Here is a 20954-nt window from a genome sequence, read left to right as displayed (position 1 = left end):
AATATATAGATAACGCCATAAAATAATCGCACTGATCGTGATTGTCATATTTTCCACTGAGATAGTCTTGAAGCAATTAATAGAGCCACCGCCCAATGCAATCGTTGCAAGTGAATATGATTTGACTTGCAAATTAACCAATTATTTGAAGGGTTTAACATGACTTGACTACAAATCTACCACTAGAAAAACCAGCACCAACAATGGAGTTACTTGGAAAATGTTAGGAATTTATAAGGTTGTATTAACAAATTGAATTTCTTACGTACGCGATTTGCCTTCAGCTAGTGGTGGATGATCAAATTTTATTTGTATAATTTTATTCAAACACAAGTCGAGTTAGAATTTTTTATCATCAAATTATATAATTTTATGTTTATGTTTATGAACAGTATTTTTTTTTTTTGAGTGAGTTTGAACTTATTTATAAGTTGGATACAAAACTATCTCAACTCATCTCATCTCATTTTATTATTACAATTTTTTTAAATTTTTATACAAAATATAATAAACAATTTAACTTTTTCAAATCTCAAAACGATAATAATATTAAAAAATAATATTATAATAATATTTTATTCAACTTTCAACTTTCATCTAAAACCATCTCATCTCACTATCTGAACCCCACCTTATAGTAGTATATAAGTACTATTTCACATATGTTTATCTAAAAATTTTGACCAACATTAAGGGTTTAGTAAATTTCTTTTATATGGTTAAATACTAGCTAGGCTGAGGCTCTAACGGTCGCCAGGTTTATTTATTCCAAAATCTTCTTCTATAGAAAAACTTACTGAATGATATATATATATATATATATATATATATATATATATATATATATAAGAAATTACAATTTCATGAAAACCTACCGCACAATGAAGTTGCAATTGAATAGCGCGCACTGAAAACTTCATGGACAATTCAATTGCAATATTCTTATATTATAACATATATTATAAAATATATTGTGTATATCATTAGTAATTAATTAACCTATCAAACACGGGACACATGGTTGCATTGACCCTGAACCTTTCAACTTGCAAACCGGCCAGTACGAAGTGTTTCACTTGATCATTTGAGTCTTTTATGTCTTCCAAACGACTAGATTTTATTTAAAACAAATATGATCATATCATGTTCATATAAAAGAAACAACCTTGAATCCCTTTACGATCGCAAAATCAAAAGTAATAATGGTCAACTACAACAAGATTTCAAAACAAACTGTAAACAATTATACTTAATCTAATTCTGGGATAACCTCCAACTCTTGACCTAAACGCGTGGTAGGCTTCCGTGCTTGGATTCTTGTCGGGCTTGAGGAAGCAAAAGGATTAGGAGGCATGATTAATTTATGATCTCCTTCTCCTTCCAACATTTGAACTACAAGTTTCATGGAAGGGCGATCCATTGGGTGCCATTGTATGCACCAGAGTCCCACAATTGCAAGTTTCTCTACAATTTTAGTATCTCCATCATCTTCAATAAAGACTCTTAGCTCTTCTTTTTGGTCTAAAAGATTATAAATCCATTCTGGAAAATAAACCTTGCTAGTGTTTTCCACTGTGACATCAACATTTCTCTTCCCTCCAACAATTTCAAGTAATAACATTCCAAAACTATAAACATCTGCTTTATATGACACATTCCCAAAATTCCTAGAGAACACTTCGGGTGCAATGTACCCCATGGTCCCCCTGCCTGTAGTCATAGATACTACACTCTGATCCTTGGAACACAATTTTGCAAGACCAAAATCAGAAATTTTTGGATTAAAGTTATGGTCAAGCAAAACATTGTGGGGTTTGATGTCAAAATGGAGGATTTGGTGGTCACATCCTTGGTGAAGATATTCAATTCCTTTTGCAACTCCGATAGCAATATCTTGCAACTTTTTCCATCCAAGAAAACGGTTCTTGACATTTATGAACTTCTCTAGGGAGTAATTTGATAAAAACTCATAAACTAGTGCTCGCCTAAATCCATCAGCACAAAAGCCAACAAGGCGAACCACATTAACATGGTGTATTCTACCCATTATTCCCACTTCATTTATGAATTCTTCACCATTTTCCTCGGAACTGTTGTTCAGGATCTTCACGGCAACATGAATTTGATTGGAAAGTTTTCCTTTGAATACTGTACCGTATGCTCCTTGGCCCAACTTCTCAGCAAATTGATTTGTAATCTTTTTAATATCAGCATACGAGTATCTCGTTGGCTTGAAATTTCTATAATCCTCCAAGAACTTTTCAATCTTTGCCCGATATTCTTTTTCTACCATATCATTAATATAGAGACGTTGGAGACCAAAGACCACCAGTAGTACAAGAAATGAACCTAGGACGGCACCTGCATATTGAACAATCGTGAGTGATCAAGAAGTCCCATATCCCATGATCTTGCCCCATGCATGATGAAATGCCATATAGCCAAGGGACAACTTACCAGCGGTGACTAGTTTTGTTTTTTTTGATTTACCTGCGAAATGTTTTAACATATCAGATTCTCATCATGCTTATGATCATTACAAAAGAGAGAGAACATATCAAATTCTCATCATGCTTATGACATTAATTCACAACCGGCATCGTGTTTTTTATTTATTATTGTTTTCTAAATTTAGTTTCCTAATTCCAAATTTTAGGAATAACATTAATTCATGATAAAACCCTTCAATATATGTGTGTGTGTATATATATATATATATATATATATATATTATATTTAATTTCATATTTCTTTGGTGCAAAACTACAATTTCGTTAATGCAGAAATTAGATAGAATAGGATGCATACCTTTCGCTTCATATGATGATCTGGACCAATGCATGCAAATAGTTGAGACATCGTTGGATACCAAATCAGATGGAATCGATCTGACGTTATAAATCCTTATACAAGGAGGTAAGGGAAAGCGGGTGATGGAATCTTCATAAGCCAAGGCATGAACTTGGTGCGTAGGGCCACTAAGACAAGAGATCCGAGTACTGTATTTATAATCTTCTTCTTCTGTTTTTTTACGGGAACAATTGAAAAAGGCATAGTCAAGTAAAGGGTCGTGATATTGATCTGTTGTGAACTGGAAAGGCGAGGAAGATAAATTGAGATGCCGAATGTCTCTTGGAAAGCAACGATCAGGATGATACAACTGGATTCTCTGAGATTTGTAGTCAATGTTTTCGACAAACAGTTTTACTGAAACCTGTAGGTCGAGCACCGTTTGGTTTTTATCAGTGCAGGATAGAAGAAACCCCGGACGAAAGCCACAGTGGTCTGGGTGTCGGTCTTTAAGTCGGAAAGGAAATCGGACGGCTGGGCCGCGGCCTCCACACCGTAATGAATCAGCACACTCATGATTTTGGCCTTGTACGTGGGTGGGTAAGATGAAAATTACGACAAACAAGAAGAAGTAGGAGATGATCATCATTGCCTTTTCTTATAAGCAAATATTTTGTATATCTGTTTAATTCACTTTATCTAATTAATTATATATAGCCATTATTGGTCTAGTAGTGGGAGTCACATTTTATGTGACGCATGTGCTTACGCCTAAATTACGCCTAAATATTTTGTATCTGTTTAGTTCACTTTATCTAAGTATACACCTATATATTACAGCGGTGGATACTTTAATTTCCCTCTCTCATAAATTCATAAGCCCCTTTCCTGGTTCTCTCTCTCTCTCTCTCTCTCTCTCTCTCTCTCAATGACGAGAGGTGTCATGTCCCTCCCTGCAGGACTCACCGCCGTTTTTGTTCTACTTATACTGCTAGTCCATCAAACTTGCGGCGCTAAGGACAGTGATCACTGTGCTACCTCCTGCGGCAATATCCACAACATAAGTTATCCGTTTCGATTGAGAGACCAGCCAGCAAACTGCGGCCACCGAAGGTATAATCTATCATGTGAGGACAATCAAGCTGTGCTATACTTATTTGCCGGAAAATATTACGTACAGGAAATTGATTACAGTAACCAAGCAATACGAGTTGTGGACTCGGGTATTCAGAAGGATAATTACTCCTCTATCCCTCATTATTTTCTTAATGACTACAATTTCTTAGCATCCCATTCTCAATATTATCTGTCAGAGAGTGATCCGAACACGAGTGCAGTGGCTTTTTTGATGTGTGAAAAACCAATGAATATTCCTGGGATCTATCTGAACAAATCTAGTTGCTTTGAGAGTGGAGTGTTTTCTTCAAACTCTCCTAATTTGACCCAATCCAAGCTGGCGTTTGCTTATGTTACATATGGCTGGACGAAAGCAAGCGATATTGTGGATGAATCATGCCAAGTAGAGCAGATTGTTTGGACATCGGAGCAAGGCCTATTACCAGATCATGATCAAAGAAACTTTTCCTGTACAGACTACCACAACATATTGGCCTATGGTTTTCAGCTTAGATGGTCCAATTTTTATTGTACAGATATGTGTACTGGCAAACGGGTTCCTTGCAGCGACGTGGGACCATGTATTGGTGAGTAAAGAATGCGTACTGCTCCAATTTCTAATCGAATATTATTTATGTTGAAATACACAACGAAGCTAACATTTGTGGGTAAAAAAGGGAAAGAGAGAGAGTAATAGTAGCTATATATAAATAATAACAAGTACTTAAATATTAATATTGATTGAAGTTTCCGAACGCTAACGTTATTCTTTTTTTTTTTTTTTCATTTTTGTCAAACCAGGACTCCCTAAAGAACTATTTTGGCTATACAAAGGTGAGGTTTTTTATTTTATTTTTAATCTCTCTCTATATATATGCTGTGATACTGACATAAATAAAATTTAGTTTCACATAAATTATATATAATCGCTTTGATGTTTATAAGTTGATTTCTAATTAAGGTACCATATATGTAACATCTATATATTCTTTTCTTTGTCAAATTAACAGGATTCCACGCCATACTACGTACTTTATATGAGGGTGAGGTTAATCTCTTTCTCAAAAAGAATTTATTAAATCATTCCATAGACTCTTAAAATTAATTATTTAAGTCAGCTTTTCGCTTATTAATAAGTTTTGTTAATATTTTTGTCATCGTAGCTATTGGAGAAAAGTTTTTACCACAGACAGACCGCGGTAAGAATTCATAACTCTCTTTTATTTTTCTTATTATTTTTCTTATTCAGTTTATTATTATTTTTTAGGTCTCGTTTCTATTCACAATTCATCTCAACTCATCTCAATTCATTTCACTACTATTCAACAATTTTAACTCACAAATCTCACTATTATTCACAACCTATCTCACTATTATTCATAATCCATCTTAACTTATCTTCGAATCCAAACGACACCTTAATCTTTTCATTTTTTAATGTACAAGTAAGTGAATTATATATATACGACAAGGAAAGAAAAAAAAAACTGTACAAAATAAGGACGCAACCAATAATGAAAAAACATCCTGTACTGAGACATTAATTATGTCCATATATAATTCAAAACAGTTATAAAAAAAAAACTGAATCCCTTGCGGTATCATTCATATATAGCGTTAATAGTGTTAAGCGTGATATTAAGCAGTTCTAGCACTTAGAAATTGAAGACGTTTATTTTTTTGACATGACTTTCAAGGAAAGTATAACAAATAATGCTATTAATGACACTTTTAATAGAAAGCTGATTGATTTAGAGTTTCCAAATGCCTTATATTCTTCTTCTCTTCATCATTAATGCAGGAGATGAAGTCCGTCGTCAGATCAAACGTGATTTATATTTTAGGGACAGAGGCGAGGTTTCTATCGATAAATTAAAATCATGTTGTTTGAAGGATATATGATTGAAAGGCATGACATGAATTAATGACCTAGAAGAATTGGATGGGTTGTGTCCTATATATGATGATTATCCAAGTTGAGCTAGGATATACTGAAGTGTCTACCCATAGGATAGCTCAAGAACATCGACAAGCTGGCATATATAGAATCGAGCTCAACTCAATTTAAAGCAAGCCTAGACATTTAATTCTAGAGATTTTAGTTTATTTATTTATATATATATATATATAGGGGCGGCTCAATACAAATTGAGGCCTAAGACAAAATTTAAGTGATTCATTTGTGCTTATAATACAATGAAATATAAATTATTATATGAAATATTTTCATAATTTTCAATAAAATAAGATTTTATTTAAAATCTTTAAATACATTTTTTGTGAATTTATATTACAACAACAACTTAAAATAAGGTCTCAATGCAGATTTTGTGTCTCAATTTAACAAAATCTTAAAAAAATATTTAAAATATAAATAATTCATTGTATTACTTATAAAAAAAATAAATTCATTGTATTAAATATTAAATTTAGTATAAATTATTTAAAATTTTATTTAATGAAATGATTTTTTTTTTCATTTTTTTTAAAAATCTCATTTTTAATTTTTGGGGGCCTTACGTAGGATGGGGCCTTAGGAAATGGCCTAAATGACCTTACCATTGAGCCGACACTGTATATATATATATATATACATACACACACACATACATACATGTTAGTTATTTCTTTATTTCTTCTTCGGCATATATAGCCCTGGGGGACACTTATTTATGCAATTTTCTTATGCCTTGAACTTAAATTTGTCCAAGTCTCTTGATCATTACTTAGATTATCCTTTCATATTCATGCAGTACTTTCAGTCCAACTAATGATTATTCTCATCGACTTCGGTAAGAACCTGCACCAGCTTGCTTGTGGTCTTCATTATTTTTACTTTTATTTTTTGACTACATTTTTAGCACATCATTCTTTAGGCTATGAAGAATGGAAATAAACGCAATGGCAAACATTAATGAGTTTTTGACAGAAAAAACTAATAGTTACTATGCTTAATTTGTTACAAGATCAATTTTTTATAGTTGTGCAACTACTGATCATTTCTTCTCTTATATATGATCTATTTCGGTGATGCCATACCATATATAGGACTATACCATGGAGCAAAAGTTATATTGGCGACTCCATTTGTGCTTGCATTCTTGATATATAAGTGGCGTAGGAGACATTTATCAATGTATAACGCTGTTGAAGAATTTTTGCAAAAACACAATGACCTCATGCCAATAAGGTACTCTTACTCAGAAGTAAAGAAGATGACCAAAGGTTTTAAGGATAAACTGGGTGAAGGTGGTTATGGCACTGTCTTTAAAGGAACACTTCGAAGTGGCCGACATGTAGCCGTAAAAATGTTAGGAAAATCCAAAGCTAATGGCCAAGAATTTATCAGCGAAGTTGCTACCATTGGAACAATTCACCATGTTAATATAGTGCAACTCATTGGCTTTTGCGTTGAAGGATCAAAGCGTGCTCTTGTGTATGAATTCATGTCCAATGGATCTCTCAATAAATACATTTTTTCACAAGAAGGAAGAATTCTTCTAAGCTTTGAAAAAATGCATGACATTGCTCTTGGAGTAGCTCGTGGCATTAAATATTTACACGAAGGTTGTGAAATGCAAATTTTGCATTTCGATATCAAGCCTCACAACATTCTTCTCGACGAGGATTTTACACCTAAGGTCTCAGACTTTGGCTTGGCAAGACTTTTTTCAACAGATGATAGCATTGTTTCTTTGACTGCTGTAAGGGGGACATTAGGATACATGGCTCCTGAGTTGTGCTATCAAAATATTGGGCGCATCTCATACAAAGCCGATGTTTATAGTTTTGGAATGTTGTTGATGGACATGACAGGTAGACGAAGGAACTTGAATACATTTGCAGATCATTCTAGTGAAACCTACTTCCCTACTTGTGTCTATGACCAATTGAGCAATGAAAATGGCATAGAAATAGAAGATTCCACAGAGGAGGAAAAGAAAATGACTAAGAAGATGATCATAGTTGCATTATGGTGTATACAAATGAAGCCTAATGATCGTCCTTCAATGAAAAAAGTCATAGAGATGCTTGAAGAAGACATTGAATGTTTACAAATACCTCCGAAGCCTTTCTTGTCATTATCAGAGAGATACATACAACTGGACATTGAAGAAAGTTCAAATCAGTCTTGGTCATCAATTCAATCAAGCGAATCGAGTCAATATACACAATTGCCAATGCAATTTAAATGATATGTTAGTTTGTTGATTTACCTGCATAAAAAAGCTAGTCGCCCTAACCAAGGATGGCAATTTCTCATACTTGATAGTTCAAATGTTCTTCATATTATTATATATGCAACAAATAAGTGTTAGCATTCTTTCATCCTTTTTTCATTTATTTATGGATTCAATTTGATTATGCTAAACTATTGAATGGGTTTTTAGATAATTTTCGACAAGGTATGGCGTTAATATTCAATTCTCATTGGTTGTCTCTACTAGTTTGTTGAATTTTGCATATTCTATGGGACCAATCAATATAATTCAGTCACACTTATATAAATGCATGTGTAGACTAATTTTGGGCTAGCTAAGTATACTAGCATATCATAGAACAACTATTATTAAGAGAGTTAGATGCAATCACCTCACAGCTCCACCCCATTTACAAAATATAGCACTATATATATATGTGGCATCCTTGACCCCCACGTGTGATTTGTTAGGCGTTGCGACACCGGGTGAAGGCCAATCAGGTCACACACCCTATCACAAAGTGCAAGAATGTGTGAACATGCAATATGTGTACATGATAAATATATGCAGTGGAAAAATTTTGAAGGCAGTTTCAAGCTATGTACCAGAAAGTTAAAAGTCTACAACCCAATCGAATATTCCTCACAAAATTATTACAGTTATCCAACTGATAAAGAAAAATAATTGCAAATATCTCTCTAGTCACAACTATGAATACTCCAAGTCGCCACTCCTCGGGTGGGGTCGTTTCATCGTGCTCAAACCCAACCACTGCATTGAAGACTATGGTTCCATAAACGAAACCGCAGGTGGAAACACCACCGTAAGATTATGAAATCTCAGGAAGTAAGTAATGAAACAACATTCAAGAGATTAAAACATATTCATGCAACCAACATATCCATAGCCCCACAGTAGAACATGCAAGAACAAATCCACCAATTTCCCGAAAAAGACACATTTTGATCAACACACGCCAAAAACCCCATTTTGGCCCAAACATAACTATTTATTTTAGTGTACACCATGGTGTCCCATAGGGACCATCCGTAAATCCTGGCTCCCTTCGTCATACCAGGAGTAAAGACCATGCGTATGACTTCATAATGAGTGATGCCCCAAGGGGCCATGATGTGACGCCCCGACTCCCACGTACAAAAAAAACAAGGGAATCGTGACGTCAGGATGGTGACAACACGGTCACACATCCCAACGAAGTGCCAGTGTGTGTACATGCAACAGTGTACAAATAAAATAACGCAGCGGATAGTCAAATAAGTACCAAAATTTAAATACAAATATTTAACACAATTTATCTTTAAAAAAATAAATATACAGTCATCCCAAATATAATACAAAAGGTAAATACATAAATTGATAAAAACACATAACTCACTAAACAGGAGCAATCCCAGATCACTCCTCCAACGGAGCCAAGCTAAGGCTCGTCATCATCATCTGCATCAAAATCTGCGATACCATAAAATGGTACCACAGGTAAGTATAAACCAAACAATTCTCGGGATAAAAATACATTAATGCAACCAACAATATAGCAAAATATATTTAGCCATAAAATATCATTTTTTCCCAGAAAAATGATTATTTCCAACACACGCCAAAAATCTCATTTTGGCCCAAAATATCCGTAAAACATTTTCCCATAAAATGATTCACACAAACAATCCATTTATCGGTCACTGTAGGCGGGAATCGCAGGCGGGACTCTACCACCGTCCCTGCTTACCACCATCCCTACCGCGTGCACCGTAGGCGGGAATCACAGGCGGGACACAACCACCATCCCTGCTTACCACCATCCCTATCGCGTGCACCGTAGGCGGGAATCACAGGCGGGACTCTACCACCATCCCTGCTTACCACCATCCCTACAGTTCCTTTACACACAATGAATACTTAACAGAGCACTGTAGGCGGGAATCACAGGCGGGACACAACCACCATCCCTGCTTACCACCATCCCTACAATCTCTTTTCCTTTTACTCATATGAAAATCCAATTTCCAATAAACACATGAACATGTATGCAATCATGCGAAAACCCAGTTTTCTTTACAAACATGATCATGCATGCAATATGCGATGTACGTGAACAAGTCATAACCAACAACCACAATTCATAATGCAAACAAACACACAACTCCGTCCACAATCCATCCGACCCCCGAAACTCCTCGGACTCAGTCCGGCAATACCAACCAATTCACAGATAATATGTGTTAGTGCAAAAATATATTTAAATCACGAAAGTTCTTTAAGGAAAATACTTACAGTGCAATATAATAATTTCCGGAGGATCTCGAAGTTGCAAGTGGTGATTTCTGAGCAACACCACAGTGTAAAATACACTGTGGCCGTGGGTCACAGATACCCACTTTTCAACGAGGACAAACGAAGACCCAAAAATGGTAGGGTAGGGCCTAGAGAGGTCGGTGAAGCCAATGGTGGTGGTGGTTTGCCGTGGGTGGCGGCGGAATGGGCGGTAGAAGACCAAAATGCCCAAATCGGAAATGTAGTTGGTGGAGCTTCACCGGTGACGGATCGGAGGTGGGGTTGGGTCCAATGGGTTGCCAAGAGGTCGGGGATGAAGTGGTAGGAAGATGGTGGCCAATGGTGGTGCGACGGCGGCGCAACGGCGGAAAGAGTGCCGCGGCTTCGAAGAGCTACTGGTGGTTAACGGCGGCACGGATGGAGGTGAGGTTGGTGGGGTGAGGTCGCCGGCGGCTGGGGAAGCTAATGGGCTGGGCGGTGAGGGCCACCGCCGGCTCACGGCGGCGCTGGCGTGAAGGTGGCCCGCGGCTTCGTGGGGGGCGTGTGGGCTACCGGCGGCGAGGTAGGGGCTGAGATTTGGGAGGTGAGGTCGCCGGAGGGAGGGGGAGCTGGTCGGCTGGGCGGTGTCGCGCACGGCGGCGCGACGGCGGCGGGCTGGGCGGTGAGGAAGAACGGACGGAGAGAGAGGGAGGGAGAAGGAGTGCGTGGGAAGGAGAGGAAATAAAGAAGAAAAAGAAAAGAAAGAAAAGAAAAAGGAAGGAAAGAAAAAAGGAGGGAAAAGAAATGAGGTCCAATCCTCATAACTTGGGTCACAAAAATGATCCAACGGAGATGATTTTAAAACCACAAGTTAAATAAAATAATTTAAACGTAATGGTAAAGTCAAATTGAAATAATTAAATCCCACGGTAATTAATTTAAATATTAAAAGCAATTTAAATGCATAACAATAAATAAATATTTGGAAAGCACATAAAAAAATAATTTTCACCAAATTAAAATCATAGAAATAAACTTACTAAAAATCCAACCAATTTTAAAATAAGAGGATAAATTTTTGAACAATCAAAAATAATCCTTCAGTAAAAATACACTGAAATACGGGGTGTTACACATGGAGTCGGCACGAGAGTGTTATCATCTTGTCAGAGCTCGTTGTCGCCTAACAACAACCTAGGGCACGTCACATTAGTTTATTATGCTCCCGAGTGACCAGACGAGCTCCACCGAGATAATGCCCCATCTCGGCTTAGGGTCGTGAACGCATGCACACATAGAAAATATTACCAAGACACAGTTTTCAAGTCACACCACATAGCAGAACACAACAAAGTTAAATAATCAAGACAAATATTAATAAAGATATATATGCAAATGCATAACAAATAGATATTGGATGACATGGCAGAACATTCATCATACAAAACAACATCATACAGTATCACAGCAATCACAATTTCACAGTTACACAAACCAACTACACGCATTTTCCCATCCTCCGTTTCTGGCCCAAGGCCCAAACCAACCTCAACTACAGTTTAATTTTCTCAACGTTCCACTAGGCCTTCGACCCAGTCCAACCAACCAGACTGCAGAAAAATGTTAACGTAAAAATATTATTTTAATCTCAAAGCGGTCGCATCGAAAGATTACTTACAATGCATACAGGCAAAACAGGTTGATAGAGCACGTGTCGGTCTATAGCGTCCCACCATTGGACAAGCGTGTGCGTCGCTACGTAGATGGACACAAAGCAGTTAGCAAATACATAAAACATAAACAGAAGCTAAAAAGTAACTCATGGCAGATTTGGCTCACCGAGGTGATGCCAAAATTGGTAGAGCAGCGACGGGGCAAGGTGGCAGCGGCGGATCTGGGCGAGACAGTGGGCCTACTAATGGGTTTCTCGCGAAAGAGATGGTAGCTCTGGCATGTTGGTGAGTGGGGGAGAAAGCTGTCATGGTAGAGTGTGGCGAAGCATGGCGGAGCAGGGGTGGGGATGGCTAGTACGCACGGGCTAGAGTGGATATGAGGGAGAAGGGGCTCCGAAAGAGGATGATTGGTGCTCGGCTGGTTGAGTAGCCTCTAGAAGGCAGCTGGAGACTAAGGCTCACGGTGGTCCTTTCGTGGGGGTATTGGGTGGAGCACAGCTGCATCTTGCCTTGCACAGTGGAGACCTGAGAGGGAGAGAGAGCTTGAGATGGAAGGAGAGGTTGGCGTGGCTTAAGGAAGGAAAGTATGGCTGAGGAGTGGAGGTCCGTCTTGCACGTGGGTGGTGACTCGTGGTTGAAGGCGGCGAATTTGGGCCGCGATGTGGGGAAATAGCAAGAGAGAGAGAGAGAGAGAGAGTTGCGTGAGGGGCAGATCGAGGAGATAAGTGGCTGGGTTCGGTAGAGGGGAGGGTTGCTGGCGTGAGGGGCTAGGTGCGGCGGCATATGGTGGCGCTAGGCTGAGGAGAGTGAACCCGTGAGAGAAGGAAAATCGTTTCGAATGGAGGACCATTTTGAGTGGAGGAGAGAGAGATATCGTGGGTTGAGTCTAGTGGACTGGTCACTAGCATGAGGGGAGGCGGCTAGTGGCCGGTGGGGTGGTCTACGACGGCGGCCACCAGCCGAAGGAGGTTAGGTAGAAAGTTATAAATCGCTAGAAAAAATAATGAGTTAAAATCGTTAAAAAAAATAATGAGTTATTTGTGGCGATTTATTAACATTTCGCAACGATAAAAATTGCTAGAAATATTTTTTTTTGTGATTTTAAAGGTAAACGGAAAGGCCATTTCCATCGATTTTTGAAACATTTGCGACAGACTAAAATCGCCGGAACTAGTAGTTTTTTGTGACGATTTTTGCCTATCGCTGAAATAAATAAAAAAATGGCACTTTAATTTTGTCGAACATGCAACGATTTCAAAATCGCCGAAAAAGATTAATTGCAACGATTTTTCCTCGCTAATAGTCTATTTTTGGAAGAAGTTTTATTGTTGCTATTTGAATTTATAGTCCTCTCTAATGTCAGCTTCCTATTAAAGTCATGTACTGAGATGAAATATGAAAAACACACCTAGTGTTGGGCACCAAGTCAAAATCACAACTAGATGTGATTATTTAGGTTAGGTAGTTGTGACGCCACGCATATTGACCGAGACTAAGGACCGATAAAATATTCAACATGAGATCTTCAAGCTGTTTATTAAAACATTGTGGAATGATCGATATATATATATATATATATATTTTTAATAAACCTAATTACCCATATTCTAACTATTCATGCATGGCTAGATATTTCAAGTAGGGTTTTGTTAAGTATCATTCTTACATCGCACATTATTTTTATTTTAATTTTTTTTATTCCTAACTAATAACTGAATTTTTCTACTAAATATTTTTATAATATATATTTACTTAGAGAAAAAATTAAAAAAAAATGAAAAGAGATGTGTGATGTATAGATAATATTAAAAGCCCACGCGAATACAAACCACGGGGAAGAAGGTGATGAAAAAACCTGCAGGCTAGTAAAATGTCAATTCGAATTGAGTTTAGCTCGAAAGAAAACAAAGAAATGATGACAACTTTGTAAAGAAAAGTCTATACAAACTTGCTCGATACGTCTGGATTGAAAAAGAAGTGATGATTGTTATATTTTTGTTTTTACGTGACGACTCACGACCTTACATCAACTTTCATATTACTTAATGCCATTAATATATATTGACTCGGCCATCTGGCCTAATTAAGTTTCGACGAGTACCAATATCACGTCCTATATTTCTTGTCCAACCAAGCAAGACTTTTTATTTTAATATAAACATCCATTTATAGGGTTTCTTTTTCTCAAACATATATTAAATATTCCTAATATAATCTAAACTAAATATGAAAAACTTAAGAATATAAACTAGAAAAATCTCAAAAACAAAGTACAAGAATATCACTGCAAAAAAGAGACAAAATTGCCGGCATTTATATTATCGTCGGTTGTTTATGAGCCGGCAAAAATATATTATTACCGGTGATTAATTTTTACACCGCTAAATAATTCAATTTTTTGGCGTTTATATTCTTACACCGATAATAATATATAGCTTTGGTGGCGTTTAAAAAAACGTCGAACATTGATCAAGTTTATACCGGCAAATTATTGAGTTTCTCGGTGTTTATATTGTTACGCCGAAAATAATATAAAGTTTTTTCGCTGTTTAACAAAATGCCATCTCTTGTTTAATGTTACGCTAGTAAATTATTTAGTTTTTCGGTGTTTATATTATTTAAAAAAATGCATAGAGTTGATCAATTTTATGCCGGTAAATTAGTAGTTTTCCGGCATTTATATTGTTACCCCAATAACAATATATAGCTTTGGTAGCATTTAAAAAAAGGCCGAGAATTGATCAATTTTACTCCGGTAATTAAAAAGAATAAAAAAAAACTTATTTAAATGATATGAAGAAAAAAATACTTAAGTTCTTGCCACAAAAAAATGGAAAAAACAATCATAATGTGTCACTGCCACCACCTCTCCTGCTCAATAAAAAAAAACAAAGAACTTAACCTTCTCTAATACCAATACCTGAATTTATATGTGGATAACGGAAACGCTTCTGTTCCGCTCGTTCTATTTTCACACTTTGAAAGAGAGGGCAAAGTGTGCTATATATATATTTGCCATGTTACCAAAATACCCCCAAAATCTTAGTTGAATTTCGGGGGTGCCCTACCGGTAATGGTATAACGCATTCCAATTTCGGAGGGAGGGAGGTTCAATAGACTATAGAAGAGAGTTTGTGTGTCAAGATCTCAATGCGACGCCGTTCAATTTCTTTCATTCAATATTTAATAAGTAATGTTAAGTACAGTAATGTAAGTATTGTGCATTCCTTTTAAAAATTGTGTAAGTGTCGTACATTTATTTTGAAAAAAATAGAGTCTATTATTAAAAATTTAATCTTTAAATATGGATATCATATTTATTCCTTTTTAAAAATGAATGTGGTGCTTGCTAACTTTATGCCAAAATATGTTAAATTATGTTGGGAAACTTTTGAATTCTAATGATTGGTTTGAGAAAAATATATAAATTCAAGGGACTTGAATAATAATTTTTCTTTATAAATCACTAATTTTACCAATATGAGAGAGCTTCCTAGTTTCTAAACCAATTGAATATACACAAACAAAGCACTACAAATATATTGTACAAAGTTACCGAAGTGTCAAAATTGTCTGAATATTATATAAACTAATACCTATCAAATCATGATTGTCTTCATACATCATTCTTTGAGTAGCTATTCAGTTTTCACCTTTGTATCATGAGTAGATGAAATGCTATACAGAATTCGAGAGATCATTCAAAGAATGGGTCATGAACCCAACTAGTAAAGAGTATCTTACTAAGATTCACAACTTCCAAAAAGAGTAGTAAAACTAATGCATAATCCATCACTTCATCTAACAATTGACTTCAAAACTTTTATAATTTGTTCCAATTCCAACTTAGCAAAACAGAGCAAACGTCGATTTATCGCATAACCATAAATATTATCTCAATTAAGGAAAGTTGCAAATACCATTAAACTAAAATATTAATATAATTTGAGATTTTTCACTTATAATCCCCTCAATCCTCGTCCTCGTTGTTCTCTTCCACTTCTTCATCTTCCTCTTCATCATTCCCTCTTCTTCATCTTTCTCTTCTGCTTCATTCTCTATTTGATTTTGTCCTGAAGCTGGAATATAAATTCAAATGAGGGTCCAACAATTCTGAAATAAGGTTGATTGATATCAACTAAAAGATATGGTTAGAAGTATGATATCTCCTTCTTCTTTGTCAGAGTTACCATGGAGAGAGGCCATAAAGACCGCAATTTTTCTCAATCGAGTACCTAGTAAAACAGTAGCTAAAACCCCATATGAGTTATGGACTGGAAAGAGGCCAACTATTATGCATTTACATGTTTGGGATTATCTAGCTGAGGCTAGGCCTTATAAGCTTAATGAAAGGAAATTGGACTCAAGAACAGTTAGTTACTACTTTATTGGATATTCAAAGAGATCAAGGGGTTTCAAGTTTTATTTCCCTTAAGTTAATACCATTATTGGGATAGGTAATGCCAAATTCATTGAGGATATTCAGGATAGTGAGAGTATACAACCCAAAGATATTGTATTTGAAGAGGAACAGATTGAAATACCCCTGATAAATACTAAGGGTGGTGAGATGGTCACACTTGTCATAGTACAGGATGCAGATGCCATTACAAGAAATCAGACATTTTCCAACGCTTAGACTCGTCGCAAATATCCTAAATAATGGCTACATTTGATCAATTACGGCGATTTTTAATCACTGCACGTTCGACGAAATCCTAAAGCCGTTTTTGATCAATTTTGGCGATTCAAAAAACTCGTTGCTATATAAACCTTTTTGCGGCGATTAAACGCCGCCACAATATGAAGACAAAAGCACCGAAAATGGTGGTCTCAGCATGCTCCTCAATCGCCGCAAAACAATAAAAGCAACGAAAAATGTCGTCGCAAATGTTGCCGCAAATGATCTGTTTTTTCCCAGCGATATCTTATTTTCGTCGCTATTATTTATTCCCGCAAATAATTATCGCCGCAAATGTACAATTTTTCACCGGAGATATTTTGATATTTTCAACAATCATCTTTTTCGCTGGAAATGTAGTGATTTGCAACGAAGTAAAATCGCCGCAAATGATTGATACCGCCGCCAAAATTTTATCGCGCCGACTTTGTTTATCGTCAAGTTAGATATCTGGACGTGAAATTAGTTTTTCCAGCGCATAAAAGTTGCCGGTATGGAGTTTTTACATCGATTATTAATATCGTTGCTGGCTATGTTACACTATTCCGTCTATCAATATGCGCCGCAAATTACCTGTTAAAACATCATTGATAATTTCGGTGAGTTTTAATTTCGCCGCAAGGTTCTTTTTTTTTTTTCCCATTCGCCTACAGAGGTTGCTGGGCTTCATTAAATGTTTAATGTATACATATTTATCTTATTTCAGGTCAATCACTAAAGAATATTACTTAAAACATCAGTTCCAAGAAATATTGTTTGAGTGAATGACCACCTATAATAAGAAGATAAATATTGTTAATAAGATAAACTGCACGTAATGTTGTCATGTAAAATAATATTGTTTCACTACTATATAACACTTATATATAGTTTATCCAACAATACCCATGCCTTATGATATTAAATACTTAGAAATAGGAAACATAAAGCAAAAAGATTGAACTTTCTGATACATGCCTTCAGAACACGTAGCAGTCCCATATTTTGCAACCCATTGAAAAGCATTTCCATCTAATTTAATAAATTAATGACATTCAATTCATCCATTGAGGTGAGGAATTCGCATTAATGTAGTTATGGGGTATGTACACTGGGGTGGACCAATCGGAACCCAAAACTTACAACTACACTACTAAATATTAAGAATACATCATTCAAATAACACAACTGTGCTGTTCCTCTATCTTTAGTAGTGTTTCTAGCCAGATATAACAATATGCACCTGGGCATGAGGGGTGGGCAGAACATCTCCTTACAAGATTGCATCAATGCCCTTATACTTGTGGGATATTTGATATTTCCATATGGACAAACATCAATCTGACAGTACTTATAGATAAAATACATCTATACACCCCATTAGAGCTGTTATAAAGGAGCAGTGAATTCACTGCGCTGACAATTGAGGGAAATAAAATGTCAGTGATGAAAGCATGTAAGCAAACCTCAATATGAGTAATCCATCAATCACTTCCAATATCCAACACCCAAATTTACATGTTGGGGCTTATAAACAGTACCACAACCAAGTATGATTCCATGCCAAACCACCCACACCAGTCCCACTTCCCCTCCACTTCTTTTGCCACTTTTATCAAAGCCAAATATAGTCATTGATGAGCCAAAAAAAAAGGCACCAAGAAGACTCTTTTATACGCAAACTTTAAAGAAAAAGGTATAAACAACAGGAAAATTATTGTCATTGAATTACTCAAACAAGACAAAAGACTAAACCTGTCCTTGAATAAGAAAAAAACAGTTATAAGGGAACCATAAACAAATGAAGCAAGCTATATAGAGATGAATTTAATAAAAGCAGGTACAAACCTGTTATGCTGCAGTTTGCTTCAGAATCACCATTCACAATTAACAATATTGTCCCTTTGCATGCATGACCGCTCCTTCAATCTTGAAGACTAAATGCAAATGACTTTTTTATGAGGAAATGCAACAAATTTGCCTTTTACACTCCATTCAACTATTATAAAGCAAAAACTTGAAATATACCTCCAAAGACAAAATCTAGCAAAATAATCTTATATTACTTAACTTTCAAGAAAATCCTCAAATTTCTAGGATGACTAAAACTATTTAAAGTGTGAATATTGGAAAATTTTTTGTAGCTTACTCATTTTTGTTTAGATGTATTGAGAAGTTACCATGAAGGTCCAAGATAGTAATGGAGCTTCAGAAAACTGCTGCCTGGCTTATGTAGAAAATGCAGGGAAGATCTGATTGGGCGTCTGATTTGCCACATATATGTGGCGTTTGGATGAAATAGTTTTTGAGTAATGCTATATGTACTAAAAGTTTTGCTAAAGTTTTACATATGGCCCTCTCACCAATCAAAAGTTCAAATCAAACCCAAACCATATTCATATTGGTGATTGAACACCGACTCACCAATCACATGGGGTTAATAAGTTTTTTAAGTGAAATTTGTAGTATGTTTAGCATTTTCTATAATCTTTTAGGGTTCTTAAAATCCTAAAAACTTTTTTCTTTTGTTTTTTTTTATGGATTTATGAGAGAGAATTCAAATGCCTATAGGAGTCCAGATTCACAACTTCTTGAAAATGAAATTTATTTGAAATTGATGTATATCCATTTATAATATTTTATGTTATGCATGTAATTAAATATACATATATATGTTAGAAATAATGAAAGTAGAAGAATCACTTATATATAGTTAATGCACGAGTATAATTATATCTTTACTAATTTTTCTGGTGACTACAAATATGACTGTGACATTGATTTTTAGTTAATGAAATTTTTAACCTTTTCATGAACTTGCTTGATCTTTTTAAGATTTAATTACAAAATCAATATTGTAAAATTATCATTTAATAAGATGTATATGAGCAACTTTATTCTTAACATATAAGGGCTACCCTCTAGATGCCTTTTAAAAGGAGCGAATGCAGTCCAATTGGAGATTTTAAAAATCAAAATAAATATTTCTAATTATGAAAAATCCAAACTTCCATATATGTAAGCTAGGTGTCTTGCTTAATATAAGCATGTGATTTTTTCAAATGACATGCATGCATATTGATATGCCGCATCATGTGTGATCTCCAGTTTTTGTTTTGAACCTTTTAATTAGGCTGACTTTGTATTACCCGCTCTTAGACTTGTGTCCCCCATTTTAAAGTAATGGAATCAGAGAAACATTTTCAATCAAAGATGGAGAAAACTTGTGTTCTTTAACATTGGTGCATTAAAGGAATATAAATTCAGCCAATCATGAAGATCGTTGTAGCATGCCAATGTGAGGATGTTAGGATAATAAAGACATTTGCTAGAAATGCAAGGATGCACATCACATATAAAAAATAAATAAAAAATAGCGGGCAGAGCGTTTATGGAATAATAGATGTGGTCTATTATATAATGTGAAGAAATCCAATACACAACATACCAGCATCAACATTGTCCATCAAATCCCTAAGTGGCCCATCAACCACTCCATGATATATGACTAGCTAACTTTTCAACCTGCTCAAAAACAGAGTCACATCCAGCTTGCAAACTACTTATAATAACTAGTCCATACATTTATTAGACAGAAGTCAATATATACCAAGCCATTATGGAGACAAATGAGTTTGTTTCTTAACTATGAGTATCAGTGCTTGTGCTCAAGTCCCATAACTAACAAGCCTTCTAGGCATAATAAGCCTTCTAATATTTGCACATCACAACTAATAATAAGCCTTCTAATATTTGCTATAAAATAGATGATTTAAGAGGGTTTTAGAAAAATCTCTTAAATTGCACAAATATGTTCAGTTTACAACAGATCAATTCTTCATTACAGTTTATATTTTGGAGTCAAAACCACTTGTAACTACAGTACTAGACCATTTGCATCACACAATAAGATAAAATGAATTGTTTAAAGGAAGTGCTGAAATTAAAAGGATTAAAACAAAAACAAAAAAAGTTAATCCTTGAATTTCATTACACAGATGGTGCAACACTCAACAGAACCAACTTTCACTCCAATCTAACACAATTTATATTTTGGAGTCAAAACCACTTGTAACTACAGTACTAGACCATTTGCATCACACAATAAGATAAAAAAGAAGCTTAAAGGAAGTGCTGAAATTAAAAGGATTAAAACAAAAAAAAAAAGTTAATCCTTGAATTTCATTACACAGATGATACAACACTCAACAGAACCAACTTTCACTCCAATCTAACACAGTA

General features: G+C 35.5%; 2 protein-coding genes across 2 annotated transcripts; one reads left to right on the top strand and one right to left on the bottom strand.

Annotated features, from left to right (window-relative positions):
- Nucleotides 1-1152: 1152 nt before the first annotated feature.
- LOC121255848 (rust resistance kinase Lr10-like) lies at nucleotides 1153-3477 on the bottom strand. The gene is made up of 3 exons (XM_041156382.1): nucleotides 2809-3477; nucleotides 2458-2490; nucleotides 1153-2361 (listed from the first exon to the last, which is right to left on the bottom strand). Exons 1-3 carry the CDS (start codon nucleotides 3437-3439, stop codon nucleotides 1250-1252), a joined length of 1776 nt encoding a protein of 591 aa, XP_041012316.1. The 5' UTR covers nucleotides 3440-3477; the 3' UTR covers nucleotides 1153-1249.
- A 166-nt stretch (nucleotides 3478-3643) lies between these two features.
- LOC121256741 (G-type lectin S-receptor-like serine/threonine-protein kinase At5g24080) lies at nucleotides 3644-8235 on the top strand. The gene is made up of 7 exons (XM_041157627.1): nucleotides 3644-4493; nucleotides 4708-4740; nucleotides 4917-4949; nucleotides 5070-5105; nucleotides 5708-5758; nucleotides 6660-6698; nucleotides 6955-8235. Exons 1-7 carry the CDS (start codon nucleotides 3719-3721, stop codon nucleotides 8100-8102), a joined length of 2115 nt encoding a protein of 704 aa, XP_041013561.1. The 5' UTR covers nucleotides 3644-3718; the 3' UTR covers nucleotides 8103-8235.
- Nucleotides 8236-20954: the final 12719 nt, after the last annotated feature.

The sequence above is a fragment of the Juglans microcarpa x Juglans regia genome, chromosome 3D (assembly GCF_004785595.1).
Source record: "Juglans microcarpa x Juglans regia isolate MS1-56 chromosome 3D, Jm3101_v1.0, whole genome shotgun sequence".
NCBI lineage: Eukaryota > Viridiplantae > Streptophyta > Magnoliopsida > Fagales > Juglandaceae > Juglans > Juglans microcarpa x Juglans regia.
This window is presented reverse-complemented; position numbering and strand designations above follow the sequence as displayed.